Source organism: Pelodiscus sinensis, chromosome 10 (genome assembly GCF_049634645.1).
Source record: "Pelodiscus sinensis isolate JC-2024 chromosome 10, ASM4963464v1, whole genome shotgun sequence".
Taxonomy (NCBI): Eukaryota; Metazoa; Chordata; order Testudines; family Trionychidae; genus Pelodiscus; species Pelodiscus sinensis.
Genome location: NC_134720.1, coordinates 18930948 through 18947614, shown reverse-complemented (window position 1 = coordinate 18947614; position 16667 = coordinate 18930948). Strand labels below are relative to the sequence as shown.

Genomic DNA, 16667 nt, shown 5'->3' with positions numbered 1-16667 from the left:
TTCTCTCCCATTCTTGACACCTTTGGATGTCAGCCCTACCTTCTCCAAGGCAGTCTCTTCCCTCTGCCTCCCAAACAGACATTCTGATGGCCCTTTCATTGAGTAGTTGTGACTGGAAAGGGGCAGCTATGTGCAGTTAATTGCTTGTTCACCAGCTAAACTGATGTGAACCCTGCAGTCCCCACATAGAGGGACTCCTGTGCCTTGAAATCACTCTGGCAAGTCAAGGTCTATCACCTGAATAGGAAACCTCAGGCTGCAAGAGTCTGAAGCCTTCCCGCTTCTTTAGGTCACTTCAAAGGTTTTGAATTGGATGGGAGGGTATTAAAATAAGGCTAATCAACAGAACTAGGTATGCAAAGGAGTAGTGACTAATTGAATACCTGATAAGCCTATGCTTATCGGCAGGGCTCGACAAACTATGTAATCTACTTGCCTGTGGCGAGTAGATTACAACCTGGAAGAGCCGGGTTCCGGCGATCTGCGCATTCCATTCAACTACAGGCAGTCCCTGGGTTACATGGATCCGACTTACATCGGATCCCTACTTACAAACGGGGTGAGGCAACCCCGCACTAGCTGCTTCCCCCCAGCAGACCAGAGAGACGCGGAGCGGCTTTTCTCAGCAGACACCTCAGCTTGAGAATAAAGGACTGAGGGAAGTGAGGTGTGGGAGAATAAAACTGAGCTCTGGAGAAATGTTTGGCTAGAGTTTCCCCTACAATATGTACCAGTTCCGACTTACATACAAATTCAACTTAAGAACAAACCTACAGTCCCCATCTTGTACGTAACCCGGGGACTGCCTGTACTTGCATTCCACCCTCTCGCTGTCTCTGTATCAAAGGCAGCAAGGGTAGGGGGAAGCAGGAGCTGGAGCTGGGGTGAGCCAGCTTAAAATCCAGTTCCCTACATCATCTCCAGGGTGCATGAATGTGCATGGCAGTGTGGATGCTCTCTTGCACAAGAAAGCTCTGATGGCCATTTTAGCCATAGGGGTTTCTTGTGCAAGAAACCCCTGTTCCCATTCACACTAGCCTTTTTGCAGAAGAGCTCTTGTGCAAAAAGACTTATTCCTCGTAGAAAGAGGAATAACTCTGGCACAAAAAGCCCTCTCTTCTGACGATCTACTGTAAACTTTCTTGCGCAAGAACGGACCTTTAGTGTGGACGCTCCGCAAGTTTTTGCGAGAGAACAGGTGTTCTTGTGCAAGAAGCCTACAGCATATACATAGCCTCATTGTGGCTCTGCAGTTTAAAACACAGTAGGGGGCAGGCTGCCCAGGTCCTACTGCCTTTTAAATTGCAGAGCTGCAGCAGGGTTTGATCCTTCACTGGGCATGAGCCAGAACTGAGCCTGGCTGCCTATCAACTAATCCAGTAGTAGAATTTTTTTTCGATCAACTACTCAATTAGGTAAATACCTGCATTTTAATTTCTAGGGCTTGACAAACTATAGAATCTACTCACCTGTGGTGAGAAAATTTCAGCCGCACACCCCATTTATGGGCGGCGCGCACATGCGCAGCTGGCGAGTGGCTTTCACCACCGTTTGTCAAGCCCTGTTAATATCCCTAACCAGAACTGCATTTTCTGATGGAATAAAATTCCATCGAAGTTTTTCAAACCAATTCTACTCCAAACCAGTCAAACAGTTAGGTGTCATTGCCACCTAACAAATGTGAGCACCACTATAACTGAGATGGTGGAGTGGAGTTAGTACCCAAAAAGTAGATTCAGATAATGATACCATGAAGTTTTTGACAATCTGTACTCTTTTGTTTACTGTTACATAAACTCTCTTAATTCCTGAAGCCACATCTCCAATGGACTAACAAAAGTGACACTTTAAAAATGTTGCAAGTCTTGGGGGTATCACATCATGTAAATGATGGAACCTGTTTGATATCAACACGCTGGATAAGAACAGGGGCTAGATCATTTTGTTTGTATGTAAATGCCTGGCATAATTTTGTTTCTATAAGAATGAAAAATAAACGTAATATAAAAGAAAAATGTAGCCAATTAACTCTGTGGGTGATTTTAACCTAGGATATAGTTCCATGAGTGCTAAATATCTAACATATCCATAGTTCATGCCAAGTGAATTTAGTAGCCATAACATCCATAATGAACATCAGTAATAACGGAACTGGATTGCTCAGGGGATTGCAGTAATTACCTGTATTGATTTTTTTAAGTGACAGTCATGTTTTAAAAGCTGCATGATTAACAATCTTCTCTGCCTGTCCCATGAGAAACAACATGAGAGGAAGATACAGTGGCCAAAGTCAATCTATGCAGTTGTATTCAACATATGCAATTAGAATCTTTGCCAGTTTTCTACATGGCTCTTTCCACAGGGTTTAATTCTGGACCCTGAAAGCCAGTGGCAAAATTCCCTTTGATTTCAGTGACGCTTACTCATGTAACCTCCATTTTCAGAGGAAAAGAGCATTTTCAATCACTCAGTAAAAACTGACAAGGTCTTTTGAAAAACTGTTTTAAAGACCAGATATTTATTATGGCAATTTCAGCAAAACACTTAAGCATGTGATTAAATTAAAGCCATACATTGAAGTAAATGTGTTAAGCATGTGCTCAACTGCTTTGCTGAACTGGAGACTCAAGACTTTCGGAAGTTGAAAGTTAAAATGTATTTTCTTACTGCAAACCCTATTTTCTGTCATTATATATCCTCTCTAGTTTGTGCTGAGCTATTGAGCCACACAATGCAGCATTATAACAGTTGAGGAGGAGGAAAATGTATTGAGCTCAAGTTGCAAATGTTAGCTACACATGAAGTAATACGTAATGGGGCGGTGTGGGCCTAAGCTTTTATCAGCACAAGTTTGGGATATTTTTTGCTTGACCCAAGTTAGGGTGCATCATGCAAACTCATGAAACCTTTCCCTCCCTCCCCCAATATAATCTCTATATACCCTAGGTCCTACCCAAGTTATAAGAGAATAGAAAAGCTCCCATGAACCTCAATAGGAACTGGATTGGGCCCTATAAACCCTACGGTCTCAGATGAAAAGAAAAACATTTTGGAAACCTCAATTATCAGAACTGACTTTCTAGGTGTAATAACGGTTCAGTTTTAAAGTCCAATGTCCCACAATTTTCCAGAACTAGAAACAATAACCTGCTATACCACCAGACTATATTTAGCATTTAATGAGGATATTACCGTATCATTACAGTACCTTTTTGAGCCGAATGTTTTGAACATTAGAAAGGTGGTGCAAAGGCAAATAGATGGATTTCATATACTCCAGTATTAACCAAATCTAGAATACTGTTCAGCTAAGCTCTTCAAAATAAGTGGTAAAGTCTACTGAATGGTCTAAACAAAAAGTTAGTAAAATATGAAGAACCAAGTTCTTATCACCCTCATCTTAGCAATCACAAGGCCCACGAGAAAAGATGCTGCTCCGTAGATTTTTTTCATGTTACATAAAAACTTATGTTCTTTACTGTCACCCCCAAACACTTTTTTCAAATTAAATAATACACTCTTAAGGTCTAAAAAACAATTTTTATGGCAAATGAACTGTAAATTACCAAATTAGCAAGCAAACTCTTGGTAAGGTCTTAACAACATCAGCAACTGATGTCAGAACATATTCTTTATTCTGATCTGTGGTGATATCAATGAGGCGGATGTTATATTTCATACAGATTTTACTACAATTCAAGACCAACTTAATTCAGATGCAAGTCTCATGATAATGTTACATTTTTAATTCAATGCTTATTTGTTGTTAATACTCTTAAAAGTGGTCCAGATATCTGTGCATATGTTTTTTCCTATATGGAGACAGCTTGCTCAAAAATAAAAAATAGTCAAAGCTTGCAATACATTCTTAAGAGTTGTGCGCTTGTACATACTGTAAAGTTCTTAGCCAAATAGTGGGAATTCAGCAGAATTCTTCTCTCGCTGCTTTGTTACCATCCAGAAATATCACGTTTTCCTTAGTTATTTTATTACATGAAACATTTTGTAGAAGTAAAATAAATCTACTCATGTTTGGAGAATACTAAAGGTTTGTGATGCCTGAAATTTTTAAAACATACCCTTTATACCAAAGAACTGAATTGCTAAAGTTTGCTTTTCTGAAGTACATCTATACTCATCAGAAAAACATGGGTTTTGTGAAAAATCAGAAGAATTAGACTTAATTGCCTAACTGCTGCTAATAGCCTTTTCTGCTGTCCATTCCTCTCTTGGCTTGGAGTAGTCCCATGGTCTCCTGTTCTCAGTGTACCCATACAGTTTCCGCAATGCCACCCGGGCAGCTTCTTCCTCTGCAGCTAACAGGGTTTCTCCAGGACCTTCACTTATAAGCTTCTTATCACTAGGAGGGGGAAAAAAAAGTAAATGTCCTCATGAGAAAATTGTGAACACCACTGTGCACCATTAATATACATAACACGAGTCCTCTCACCAGCATTTCAATTTATCAAAGAAAAACATTTAAGAGCCTGGTGATCTTTCGGACAACTGTACACAAGTACATACTTGTTCAGACACTCAGATAAGAATTACAGTGAATTCCTGAAGTGCAACAGTGTTAATTCAGATTCACTTTCTATTATCAATGGCCTAAACTTTCCAATGTTAGTTTTTTTTTAACAATAGAGTACATCATTTGTGCATCATCTCTCTGACAAACAATAGTTAAGCGTCCTGTTTTTACAAAGTTTTCAGCAATAAATGTATTACAAAATAGCTGAATTAGGGAATCCTGGCTAGATATATGAGGTCATGATTTGACCACACATACTCTTGTCCAAGCCAAAACAAACAAAAATAAATCATATTAAGTCCATTACATAAACTGTATCTTTCTTCCAAAATTATTTTTACAAGGGCAACTTGCGAAAAAAATCTCATTTCATTCTTTCCTCTCCGCAGAACTGGAAACCATTTGACTTTGGATGAAAGTTTTACTAACCAGTATAATCCAACAAAGTACAGTGGTAGAACTGTATTGGCTCCTGACTGCCTTGTAAGTCTTGGTTCTGGAGCAGCTATATTCCTCTTGGCCAACTCCTCCACTAGCAAACCCATTGGGTTTATAACATTCCAGATTTCAAACAGCTCTTTTCCAATCAGTTGAGGAATTAAGAAGTCCTGGACAAAAACATTACAATAAACAGAAAGGGAGAGGAGTGAATGCTCTGGTGCCTGGTGTCCCTGCCAACAAAGTAATAAGGGATATGGGAAGAGAGGAGCAGTTAATAGTTAGTAGTTATCTTCTTTATGTGCAGTGTGCCTTTAAATAAAGGTTAATTTTTTAATGGTACCAGAGTTTCCCAGGCATTCTTACAGTGAAAAATACCACAGCTCAATAGATCTTGTGCCAAAGTACATAGTTTTCTAAATGTACATGTCTGAAATAAATGGTATTTTGACTGCTCTGTGCTTGGGAAGTACTTTAGATTTTAATTCACTTTTAGCGGGATCACTCCTTTATTCAAAATTACATTAAGCAAACCATCCAAAACTATTACTGCCATAAAAGCAATTCTAATTAAAGGGAGAATTGAAATCAGGCCTTCACAAAACCCAGATTAAAATCTCAAATATTGAAAGTGCTACTCATGATTTATACAGGATAAGTGAGAACTACAATGAGACCTCTCGCCATCTTAGACATTCAAATTGCCAGGATCAAACATTAAAATAATCTTTACACATTTTGTAAAAAGATTAAGGAAACTTCATTTTTACTTTCATTTCAAATATTTTGCTAAATAGCAATAAGAAGGATAACCCTGGAAAATGTATTCTTAACACAGTTATGAGACCAGCAGGATCCCACTATCCCTCCAATTAGCTTGCTGCTTGTTGCACTGAAAGGCAGCACAAGCTGAAACTCCTTGGCAGCAAGTGTATAGGCATATCTTGTAGCTCCAATTCACCACTGGTGACAGCAACAGACAGGACACAGAAGGTTTAAACAACAGTGGAAAAAATAGGCTTATCTGTTAATCTTAACTACATGCCGCCTCCCCTTGCTGCCTCTATCAGCCTGCCCTCTCCTGCTGCTGCCTCTGATAGCATGGAGGGTGATGGGGGCAGGCTGGAGCCAATTATGTGTGGGGAGCTGGCTTTTTGCTCTCCTTGCAGGCCAGCTTCATGGACCCGCCTGCCCCCACCCCTTGCTGCCTCTAATAAAGGCAGCAAGGCAGGGGCACACAGGAGCGGATACTAGGGAGAGCCTGCCCACCGCCCCCAGCACTAGCTCCACAGGGCTGCCTGTTCCCTCTTTGGCACTGCTGCTTCTATCAGGGACAGCAGAGCAGTAGGGGTGGGAGGGCAGACAGGGGATGCTGCCACAAAGCATCCTCTGTCCATGGTGGCCCGGGCTCACTGTGGACAGAGGCTGCTCCGCCTCTATGGAGCAGCCTCTGTCTGTGGTGAGTCTGAGCCTGCCATGGACAGAGGCTGATCGCGGGCAGGAGCCACTGTCTGCAGGGAGTCCAAGCTTTCCAAAGACAGAGACTGGAGTAGATTCTGTCCACAGGAAGCTTGGACCCCCCACGGACAGGGACTGCTGCTACCCTGCACTGCTGCCTCTATATCCGGGGCAGCAAGCAGCCAGTCTATGCGAGGAGCCGGTTTTTAAACTGGCTCCCACCTGCCATTCTGAGCAGCTGCCTCTGATAGAGAGGCAGCAACATAGGATGGCAGGGATGCTCCAGGAATGGGGCCAGGAGTGCAACCAATAAGATTTCATGCAGTTACATAACTATTCAATTACACTATATCTAACATCCTTAATGAATACTACTTTAGAAATATACCCATGATTCAGCACTGGCACTGAAGCTGGCTAGGGTAACGAAGCCCTGGAACTCTAGGCTTGACTGTCACTGATTTGCTGCTTGGCTCAAAGAAGGTCATTTAATCTGTCCTTCTTATTCCTCCAATTATAAAATAGGAATAGTATCATCTGCATTCCAAAGATGATGTGGAAATTAACTATATAGTACTGAATGGTTGTGCTAACTACAGGGTTATGTAGTAGAAAATCCAATCCATAAATGCAGCATTACAAAACATTTTGAATGAAATTATGATCCCTTTCAAATAATGAGATAGAATTTTCTAAGTAGTAGGAAGAAAGGTGTTCTTCATTAATAGCTGCTTTTTCCTACAGACATCTGAATGTCATATCAGAAGAAACATGGCTTTGGTTGTTCAATATAATGTCTCTTAGCTGACATTTTTCTGATACAAAATTAGAAACAAGTAAATGGCATAACCTCGAAGGACAGGCATCTGACCAAGTGGGTCTTTGCCCACGAAAGCTTATGCTCCTACACTTCAGTTAGTCTATAAGGTGCCACAGGACTCCTCGTCGCTTTTGCAGATTCAGACTAACACGGCTCCCCCTCTGACACTCGAAGGACAGCAACTGCTAAAATGACTTTATTCTCACAATATATTAATATTTTATTACAAAACCTTTAGACAATTGATTCCAGGGACAGACATGGTGTCTCTAACCTCTGTTGGTCAGGGGCTGGAAATGTATGACAGTAGAGGGATCATTTGATTATCTGTTCTGTTCACTCCCTCTGGGGCATCTGGCACTGTCCACTGTCAGAAGATAGGATACTGGGCTAGATGGACCTTTCGTCTGACTGGCCATTCTTATGAGATAGGGTGCAGGAAGGGGTGATGTCTGGGCAGGCAGCGGGGTGCAGGAGCAAGCTGGGATTAGGGTGTCTGGCCAGGGGAAGAGGACAAAAGCAAGGGACAGTGAAGTGTCTAGCCAGCGTGGAGGGTGTAGGAGCAAGGAAAGGTGCAGAAGCAGGATGAAGTCTCGGCAGGGGAGTGGATGGGGATGGGGGTTCAGGGTCTGGGCATGAGGGCAAGCAAGTGCACTTACTTGCTTTCACACCCTGCGGCGCTCCCAGGATCCATGGCCCAGGCACAGCCTCCTGCTGCTCCCACTGGCTGGATTCCAGCCAATGGGAACAGCAGGGAAAGCCTCCAGGCAGTGCATCAATGCACTGTTGTTTCCCCAGCTGGGGGAGGTGGAGTGGCAGTGCACAGAGCTGCTTCTGGCTCTGCTTTTTCCCCACAACTGAATGCAGCAGGGAGGCATGGAGCTTTCTTCTCCTCCTCACAGTGGGAAACTGGAGCTGGAGCACCAGTGTGGGCTCCCAGTTGAGGTGAGAGAGAGAAAGAGAGAGAGAGAGAGAGGGGAGGGAGGGAAGAAGGGGGAGGGGCCCTGAGCTCGAATTGTGGACCACCTGGAAGGAGGCCATGGACCACTAGTAGTCCATGGGCCGCAGTTTGAGAGCCACTGATTTAGATGTACCAAAGAAATAAAAACAACACCAGTAATCATATATATAGTAGCCCAGTGTCTGAGAGTCTGTAATACCAAAATGCTGGCTGTTCCCTCTGGGGGGATGCTGTTGCTGCACTCCCAGTGCTACATGGGGGGACGCGGAGTTCAAACGGTTGCTTGGGCTGCTTGCTCCCCCGCAGTGGCCCAGCTGAGCGGTGCAGAAGTCAGCAGAGCACCACGGTGGGAGGCAAAGTGGGGCAGGGCAGTGACGTGCAGCGTGACAGCTGCTCCAGGCCCCACCCCCTGACTGTGAACATCATCGCCCCACCCCCCCTTCACCTCCTGCTGTGGCTCTCGGATGACTTCTGCGCCACTCAGCCAGGCCGCCACGTGGGAGCAAGCGGCGCAAGCAACCGTTTGGACTCCGCACACCCCCATGTAGCACTGGGAGTGTGGAGCCCAAACGGCCATTTGGGCTCTGCAGTCCCCCGAGTGAGAGGCAGAAGGGGAAGGAGAGCTGAGAGGGAGGGGGAGGAAGTAGGATGAGGGAGAGAGAGAGAGAGAGAGAGAAAGACAGACAGACAGACGGAGCGAGAGACCGGAGGCTCAGGGGAGAAGACTGACATGGAGGAGAGACCTGAAAATCCCACCTTATGACGGGCTAATTGGCTAGTTGTTAATACTTACCCTGATAAATATCCCAGTTTTCTGAGGTCCACTGCTTTCAAATAATGCTCCTATTACAGCAAAGAAAGTCTGCTGTAGCACACTAGGTGGAACAGGAAACTCTGCACAAAGTGTCAAGTCTTGTATGGATAGGTTTTTGGCCACATAAGACACAAGTTCCCGGCTGGTGAGATAATCAACGAGAGCTTGTATCCCTTCAGAGGGCATCTTTGGATAAGCATCTTCAAAGCACCGAGTGAGGTAAGAGCGTGAAAGCATTACCCCTTGTTCAGAAAGTTTGTGATTATCCTGGAGATTGAGGGCAGCTGCTTCTTTGTCTAGCCCAAGTTCTTGGCGTTTTTTCTCCTCACTTTTAATATAGCAAGAATTAACAAATGCAGTTTTGAGGAGCTCCAATGAAAAGTTTTCATGTAATCGGTGGCTAAAAGCTTGTATCTCTGCATGGTAATCCCAGTTAGGCTTCTCTGAACTACAAACACACAAAAGAGAACAAACAAACGGAGAATAAAGCCTTCAGACAATTAGTCATCTGTTCCACTAAACAGCTTATATATGAAAGCATTTATTAAAAGGCAAATATAAAACAGAGTATTTCAGACATCTTCAAGTAGGCTGATTGCTAGAGCCCTGAAAATCCACAGCTATCCCCATCTGGTCCATTTTTGTAGACTGTGGATTGGAAGTGAATACAAATTTTGTATCCATACAGGTCTCTAAATATAGGATCTCAAAAGCAGATGAGCAGTTGTCTGCAGCTTACACATCTATTGACGCTGCTGTCCCTTAACCTGCCCTTTCCCGCTCTTCAAAAAACACTTCCTGTGTGAACTCTTTTGACAAATCCAGGACTCCCAGCACTCCTTCCCACCAGATCACGTGCCCCAATAATTATTTGTTGTTTGCATTATTGTAGTACCTAGGAGCCCTAGCCTTGGATCAGTGCTAGGCCCTGTACAAACAGAGAACAAAAAGACAGTCATGGCCCCAAAAAGTTTAAGTTGGGGGGAGGGGGAGCAGAGAGAGAGAGGAGTAAAAGGAAACAATGAGAAAATATACCTCAGTGCCATAGGTCAGGGGAGCAAGTCTTTCACAATTAAAGTGTGTCTCAATCACAAAGCCCCACAATCTCCATTCTCCATCTACCAGCCTGAGTGAAGGGATTCTGCTCTGCAGCAGAGAAGTGGGGCTAGGGAGAGCATCTGCCCATAAGATGGTGTCTTTGGATTCAGATCCATGGGGTGCACCTGCCAGGACTCAAAGCAGTTAGAGGCGATCTAGGCTAGTGAGTGCATCACATGAGTGGCCCTTCATCTCAGTGGATTGCAAGATTATCATAACCAAAGCGGTCTCCTGGGATAGGGAAGTTTTGCTAAGTCCGCTTGGCCACCTAGAACTTCAGCTGTGCTGACTGAACCACAGCAGCACTTTGGCTGGAGGGAGTGCACGGCTTTCACACAATGTTTTGTGCAATCAGCACAAACCTCATTTCACATGCCCTTGCTTTAAGTGTATCACTTTTGTATTATCAGTAGGAAAAAAATAACCCATGTGGATGAAAGCCAGCAGTATCCAGCAATCCTGTGCTTCGGAAATCGCAAACAAAATGCCTCTGGGGCCACACACAGATCCCGATTACGCTGCATGTGGCCCTCAAGCCCCGGGTTGCCTACCAGTGAGTCAGAGCTTCCAGAAGGGCAAGGCTGAAGCACAGCTGAATCCCAGAATGCTCCTCCCCTTTGACTGAACCCCTGAGTCTCAGCAGCCACATGCCCTTTCTCTCAAATTTCTGAAGTCTGTCTATGTAACTTAGAGGGTCAGTAAGTTTCGCCACCCTGCCACAGGCTGCAGTCTCAGCGCACCAGCACTAGGAATGTAAGCAACCATTCGGTTACCAAAGCTGATCAGGTAGCTGAGTCATTACTCAACTAGTCACTCCCCCCACTTAATGCCTCTGTATCAGAGGCACAGGGGAGACGGGGGATGGGGGGACACAGAGGAGTCAGAGGCACAGCAGGGGAAACCGTCTCGACAGCTGAGACTCTGCCTTTGAAACGGACAAGAGCCGCCTGAGAGGCACATCAGTGGAGAGCCCAGGCAAGCAGGGACTGAAGGAGTCCCAGGTGGCTCTTACACATTGCAAAGGCAGAGGTGCAGCGGGATAGCAAGCGCGCCCCCTTATCGATGAATCGAGTAGGCGATGGACATTCCATCCACTGCCCGATTAGCTGATGTATTGAAATGTAACGTTCCTAACCGGCGCTCGCGTGCAGGCAGGTTTTTCAGGCTTTCGGCAGAGACGCTCGTGAGGGAGGATTCTGGAGAAGGAGAATGCGGGGACCAGGCACCTTGTCTGCCCTAAAACCGAGCTGCGGGGCAGCAGAACCAAGCGCAGGGCTGGGCGCGCGGCAACGAAAGGAGACAACAAAGAACAAGGTCGGTGCGGGCCGGCGCCCAGCAAGAGTCAGAGGGGGATAAAGCCGCAGGGCCGGGAGGGGGAGCAGAGACCTGGGACCGCCCGGAAAAGGCCGCCAATGATCTTCCTCCACCTGCGCCGGACTCGGGGCCCAGGCGCGGCGGAGCTGGGGCCGCGCCGGAAGGGGCGGCCAGCGCACATGGGGAGGGACAGGAATGGGGCAGAGAAGAGAACGGCGCGGGGAGACCCGGCCGGGGAGCGCCAGGCCTGGCTCTTACCGGCGCATGGCGGGCGCCTTCAGCCGCTCCTGCTCCAGGTAGGCGCGGAGCCACAACTTTTTGTCCCGGCGCTGCGGCTGTTGCAGGCAGAACGAGCCCCGCCCGGCGCTGCCGGCAGCACCGAGGAGGCGACGCGGCACCCTCAGTAACAGGCCCTGCAGCAGCCCTGTCGCCATAGCTGCTAGGCGCGGGCCGGGAACAGGACGGAGCTCCCCGTGTAACCAGCCACCGGAAACAGCCCTCGGCCCTTCAGTTCCGGGGAGAAACGTTCCGGGCGCGCGGGAACTGCACCTCCCAGCAGACCCTCTGGGCCCGCCTCTCCCCTGCAGGGGCGCCTGGGCCGGGCAGGAGTTAGGTTTGACCCCGGAGAGAAGCGGCGCGCGCAGCTAACTACAGCCGCGTCAGCGAGACACTGGGGGCGGGGCCCCGGCCTCAGGGTGTGCCGGTCTCGCCCCGGGGGAATACGGGCTCAGCGAACCCGGACACCGCCCAGGCCGGTTCCTCGCCTTGGTGCCACAGGGCCAGGGCACGTGGGCGCCGCTCGGACCCAGGTTTCGCGTTGCCAACCTTCCAGGGCTGCGTCAGCCCCCCCGGGAATTGGGGGTTGTGTCCTGCAGAGAAGCCCCCAGGGACGTGGCCAACCGAGACTGGCAACCCTCTGCACCCCCCGGCCAGAAAGGAGCAACGCGGCCTGGCCCGGCCTGAATGCAGCAGCGCCGCACCCCGTTCACTCTTCCCCGTAGCTCTAGGCACGCACTGCTGTCCTGGGGTCAACGGAGCGCCCGCACTGAGAGCTGCTCAGATATGTTCTGAAAATAAAGACGGGCAGAACACACTTCTGCTTCCATCACAACGCGGAGCACACACGCTTTTGGTTTTAATGAGTGCGTGGCAGTGACTATACAATAATCAACACAAAATAGTTCCTTTTGATTGGAAAGTGGTTTCCTAAGTGCTACACTATTATATCTTTGATACACCCCCCCACACGATTTTTTCCCCTTTGACTGCCTTTTAGAAAATTCCTCCCATCTTTTAAATGGAATTGCTGTAAAGTTTAAGAATAAGCACATAGTGAATCTCAGTAAGTTTCCAAATCGGGAACAGTAAACTGCAAATTCAGTAAACTTCTGTTTCTACTCTTGAGGTAGATAGCTATCTAACCTCTAGGACACAACATCTTTACCTATCAATTTCATTACATAAACCTAGTTTTGGGGCAATGATTCTGGAAATACTTAGCTAGAGGCAGTGAACAGAGTATATTTAGCATGCTGAAGAAAGAAGTTTTTGTTTGAAAACATAGGATTTCTGCACATTTGAATGAAACGGTATGTAAAGTCCCATAAGGCAAGTAATGAAAACCTTTTACAAACTTAGATTAAATTATGCTTTGGTTTGACAGATTTATTAAATACAACTACATTGGTACCTTATATTTCATAATCTTTAGATCACTCACAGACTCGCTTAAAAAGATTTTTTATAGAAAAACATCTGCAAAATTAAAGCTAAAATATGAAAATACATATTATGCACACCTCTGGATAATCTGCTGAATCATGTTAGCAAAGAATGCCTTTCATTCAATCTGTACATGTGCATAAACAAATGATATATTTATGAATTAAGGGCTTTTTTAAAAATCTGGCACAATACTGTAACTAGTTTGGCTAAAGGAAAACTAGTGCAATAAAGTTTAACCATAAAATTACTGCAGCTAACAACAGAACAATAAAAAACCCTCATACTTGCATTACATACTTTTTTTTTTTTTTTTTTTTTAAACACAGATTTTCTTTTCCAAATCCATTCTCTTCCCACCACAAGAGAGACAATGATTATTTCTGCAGGCCACCATTTTTATGTAGCAGAAAAGCAAATTCTTTTCCAAAAATCAGTCTATTCATATGTACACATTTTGACATGCAAAGGGACAATACTGTAAGTATGTAAGTACAAACTGATAAAAAATAAATATTACTGAGCAACAGGATGTCCCTTTAACACTAACTTTACAGACTTTCTGTGGCAGAAGTTCAGTGCATGGATTATAAAACAATTCAGAGACAATTCAGAGACAAAAGATTTTGTAAATCTTTATATTTCTAGCTAATAAATCTTTTGGAGAACTGTGTCTAGCGTCGAAACCATAGCCAGCTATTGAGTAGCCAGAAAGCTACAGTAATTGAGTACATGATCATTTCTCTTTTAGCACGTTCTTTGTTTTCTTCTTCCAGAAGCTGTAGACGGCGATTAAGTTTGATTATCTAAAAAAACAAAGTGTGCTTTAGTACAAGACTGCTAGATTGATTTGAATGCACAACCTCACTGTTTAGGATGTTCATTGACAGAGAACAAGTTTTTCCAGTTTGAGTCTTTTATGAGGGTTCCTCTTGAACAAAGCTGGGTTCCTTCTGTTACACTGTGGATGTTAAATTTCGATTGATTAATCGAATAGTTGATGTATTTGATTAGTCGATAGAGCGCTTTTTGCCTTTGAAGTGTAGCAACAGCCGTAGGGCTGTTATACACTTCAAAGGAAAAAGCACTTCTGGGAGCATGGGGCAATGCCGCGGGGAGCCCAGGATCAGTGGGGAAGTCCCTAGCTGACTCAGGGCTCCACGCAGCATACAGCCTGAGGATACTCCAAGCGGGCTCTGGGCTGCACGTGGTGTTTCAAAGCGGCAGTACCGTGTGAAGCCTGGGGTCTGGCCCCAGGCTACATGCGGCACTGCCCCTTTCAAGCACCCTTCCTCCCACCCACCTTGCTGCCTCTTTTTGATAGACACAGCAAGGGTGGGGGGAGCGACTAGCTGTTCACATCCCTATGTTACATGGTTATGCTATATTTAACTCTTTTCTTCTTTCCTTATCAATTAGTCATTTCTTCCAAGACCATAATACACCGTACTCGTTGCTCTTCTGAATCCCTTTGTATACTGAGATGCTCAGAACAACAGAATATTCTAGATACAGTGTGCCAGTAGGGATGTTAAATCATGTTTAACTGGTTAAATGTGGCTGGGTGGACTGCAAGTCAGCCCCTTTCCCTGTTGCCACTTCCAGTCCCTCCTTCCCCCACTGCTGCTCTGCCTCTCCCCCCCCCTTGCATGTGAAGCTGCCAACTCCCAGCCTGCAAGCCCACGGGGACTGGGAGCTGGCAGGCCTCCCCCCACAAGCCCAGTGGACTGCAGGCAGAAACTGCTCCCAGGTAAAGGTTAACCATTACTCGCTAAGCATCACCCGTTAAGGGTGATGGTTACCCATTCACATCCCCATGCACCAATGAATGCAGAGATGACTAATTACCGTAGCTATGTCGTCTGCCTTTGCAGACTCAAAATTATAGTGCAATCACATATCTAATCTGATCTCCCAGTTTCAGCTTTCAATCTTTTTCTTCATCTTACTAGTGAGCATATTTTAAATACCTGTCTTCTTAAGGAAGCAGCATCCACAACTGACATGTCATCTGGAGCTCCTTCAAGCGTTGTGTCCATATTTGAAAGACCGTATCTATCAGGGAGGGGAAAAAGAAGTTTAGATGCTCTACATGTTGAGAGCAGAGTAATTGGTACAGTATTTGATTTTCTCTGTAACAAACAGAATTTTTTTTAAAAAAATAACCTCTTTCCCAACTTCAGAGCATGAGCCAACCCTCCCTTCTCAGTGGTTACACCTACCTATTGAACCTGCTCCTCTTTGAGATGTGCATTTGAATTTAGGTGTGTATGTGACCATGTGTAGTCAGAGACTTTTGCCTTAGTCCTTTGAGTGCCACGCTCATGCGGCGGTATATTGGGTGCTATCAACCCTTCATCGTCTTAGTTTCTTCTTGCTAGCAACTCCAGCATAGAGGCAGGAGGATGTGTAATAAAATGGATGAGCAATACATCTCAAAGAATAACAGTTACAAAAGGTAGGTTTTTCTTCTTTGAAAGAATGGAATTGACATGAGCAAGCAAAGCAGCTCAAGCAGTGTCCTCGGAGGCCATCTTGAAGTTCACAGCTTAGCTGCTTGCAATACTGCTCTACTGAAGACAACAGGCCTGCTCGGTAACCACATAATGGGATGTCAATGTATCACTAGGGGGTGCTCTACAGGTGTCTTGGATAGGCACCAAAGAGGCTTGAGCTCTGGTTGAGTGGGTGGTAACAATCCCTGGAGGTGGGCACCTTCACCCGGTCATAGCAGTACAGGATGCAGTACTGATCCAAGAAGAACAGCTGTGTAGATTTGTGAAATGGGCTTGGACTGTTCAATGTAAAAGGTTAGAGCTATTCTGACATCTAGGGAATACAGCCAACATGCCTTCTCCAACTTAGGGGTTTTGGAATAAAAGATGGGCAGATAAATGTCCTGACTCATATGAAACTCTGATACCATCTCGGTCAGGAAAGCCAGCTGTGTATGAAGTTTGACTTTGTTCTTGTAAAAGACCGTAAAGGGTGGTTCCAAGGCAAACTCAGTAACCCTGCAGGTCGAAGTTATTGTAACCAAGAATGTGATTTTCCAAGAAAAGAGGAGGAGAGTACCGGGAGCCAGAAGCTCAAAGGGGGTTTGCACACAATGAACCAGGATAACATGAGCTGTAGGCCCCCATGGAGGGCCTGATGTGCAGGTGGGGGCACTTAAAGCTCTTGAGGAACCTGGCAGTCATGTCTTGGGTGCAAAACAATCTGCCTTGTAGTGGTAGATGGAAAGATGAAATAGCAGCCAGATGGACCTTAATGATGACAGAGATAGGTCTTGGAGATTGAAGTGCAGAAAATAGTCCAGGATTAAATGCAGTGAGGCCCAAATGCCTTTAATCAAGGACTATAACATACACTGCCTCCACTTGGTTGTGTAGGTCATTATAGTGGAGGGCTTTCTGCTGCTCAGCAAGATTTGCTGGATTCTAGCTGAGAACTCCTGCTCTCCCTCGCATTTAGCCATGTGGCAGCCAAGCAGTCAGGTTCAAAGCTGCCA

General features: G+C 45.5%; 2 protein-coding genes across 15 annotated transcripts in view; both read right to left on the bottom strand.

Moving 5' to 3' along the window:
• Positions 1-3163: 3163 nt before the first annotated feature.
• On the bottom strand, positions 3164-12573 carry MRPL44 (mitochondrial ribosomal protein L44). Of its 2 annotated transcripts, XM_075937596.1 has the most exons (5): positions 11693-11814; positions 10058-10245; positions 9002-9470; positions 4961-5139; positions 3164-4360 (listed from the first exon to the last, which is right to left on the bottom strand). In XM_075937596.1, exons 2-5 carry the CDS (start codon positions 10066-10068, stop codon positions 4189-4191), a joined length of 831 nt encoding a protein of 276 aa, XP_075793711.1. In that variant the 5' UTR covers positions 10069-10245; positions 11693-11814; the 3' UTR covers positions 3164-4188. The 2 variants fall into 2 exon arrangements, with proteins under 2 accessions (XP_075793711.1, XP_006119951.2); XM_006119889.3 differs by lacking the exon at positions 10058-10245 and having other exon boundaries at positions 11693-12573.
• A 292-nt stretch (positions 12574-12865) lies between these two features.
• Positions 12866-16667, bottom strand: part of MFF (mitochondrial fission factor) — a 48906-nt gene continuing 45104 nt past the window's right edge. For 7 of the 13 annotated variants that reach the window (XM_006119898.4, XM_075937594.1, XM_006119892.4 and 4 more), the window contains 2 exons: positions 15127-15211; positions 13074-13962 (listed from right to left, as the gene is read on the bottom strand). In XM_006119898.4, the coding sequence (XP_006119960.1) occupies positions 13831-13962; positions 15127-15211 (217 nt within the window). In that variant the 3' untranslated portion in view covers positions 13074-13830. Of the gene's footprint in view, positions 13963-15126; positions 15212-16667 lie in introns of all 13 variants that reach the window. The other 6 variants (XM_075937593.1, XM_075937592.1, XM_014571937.3 and 3 more) reach the window with 1 other exon arrangement.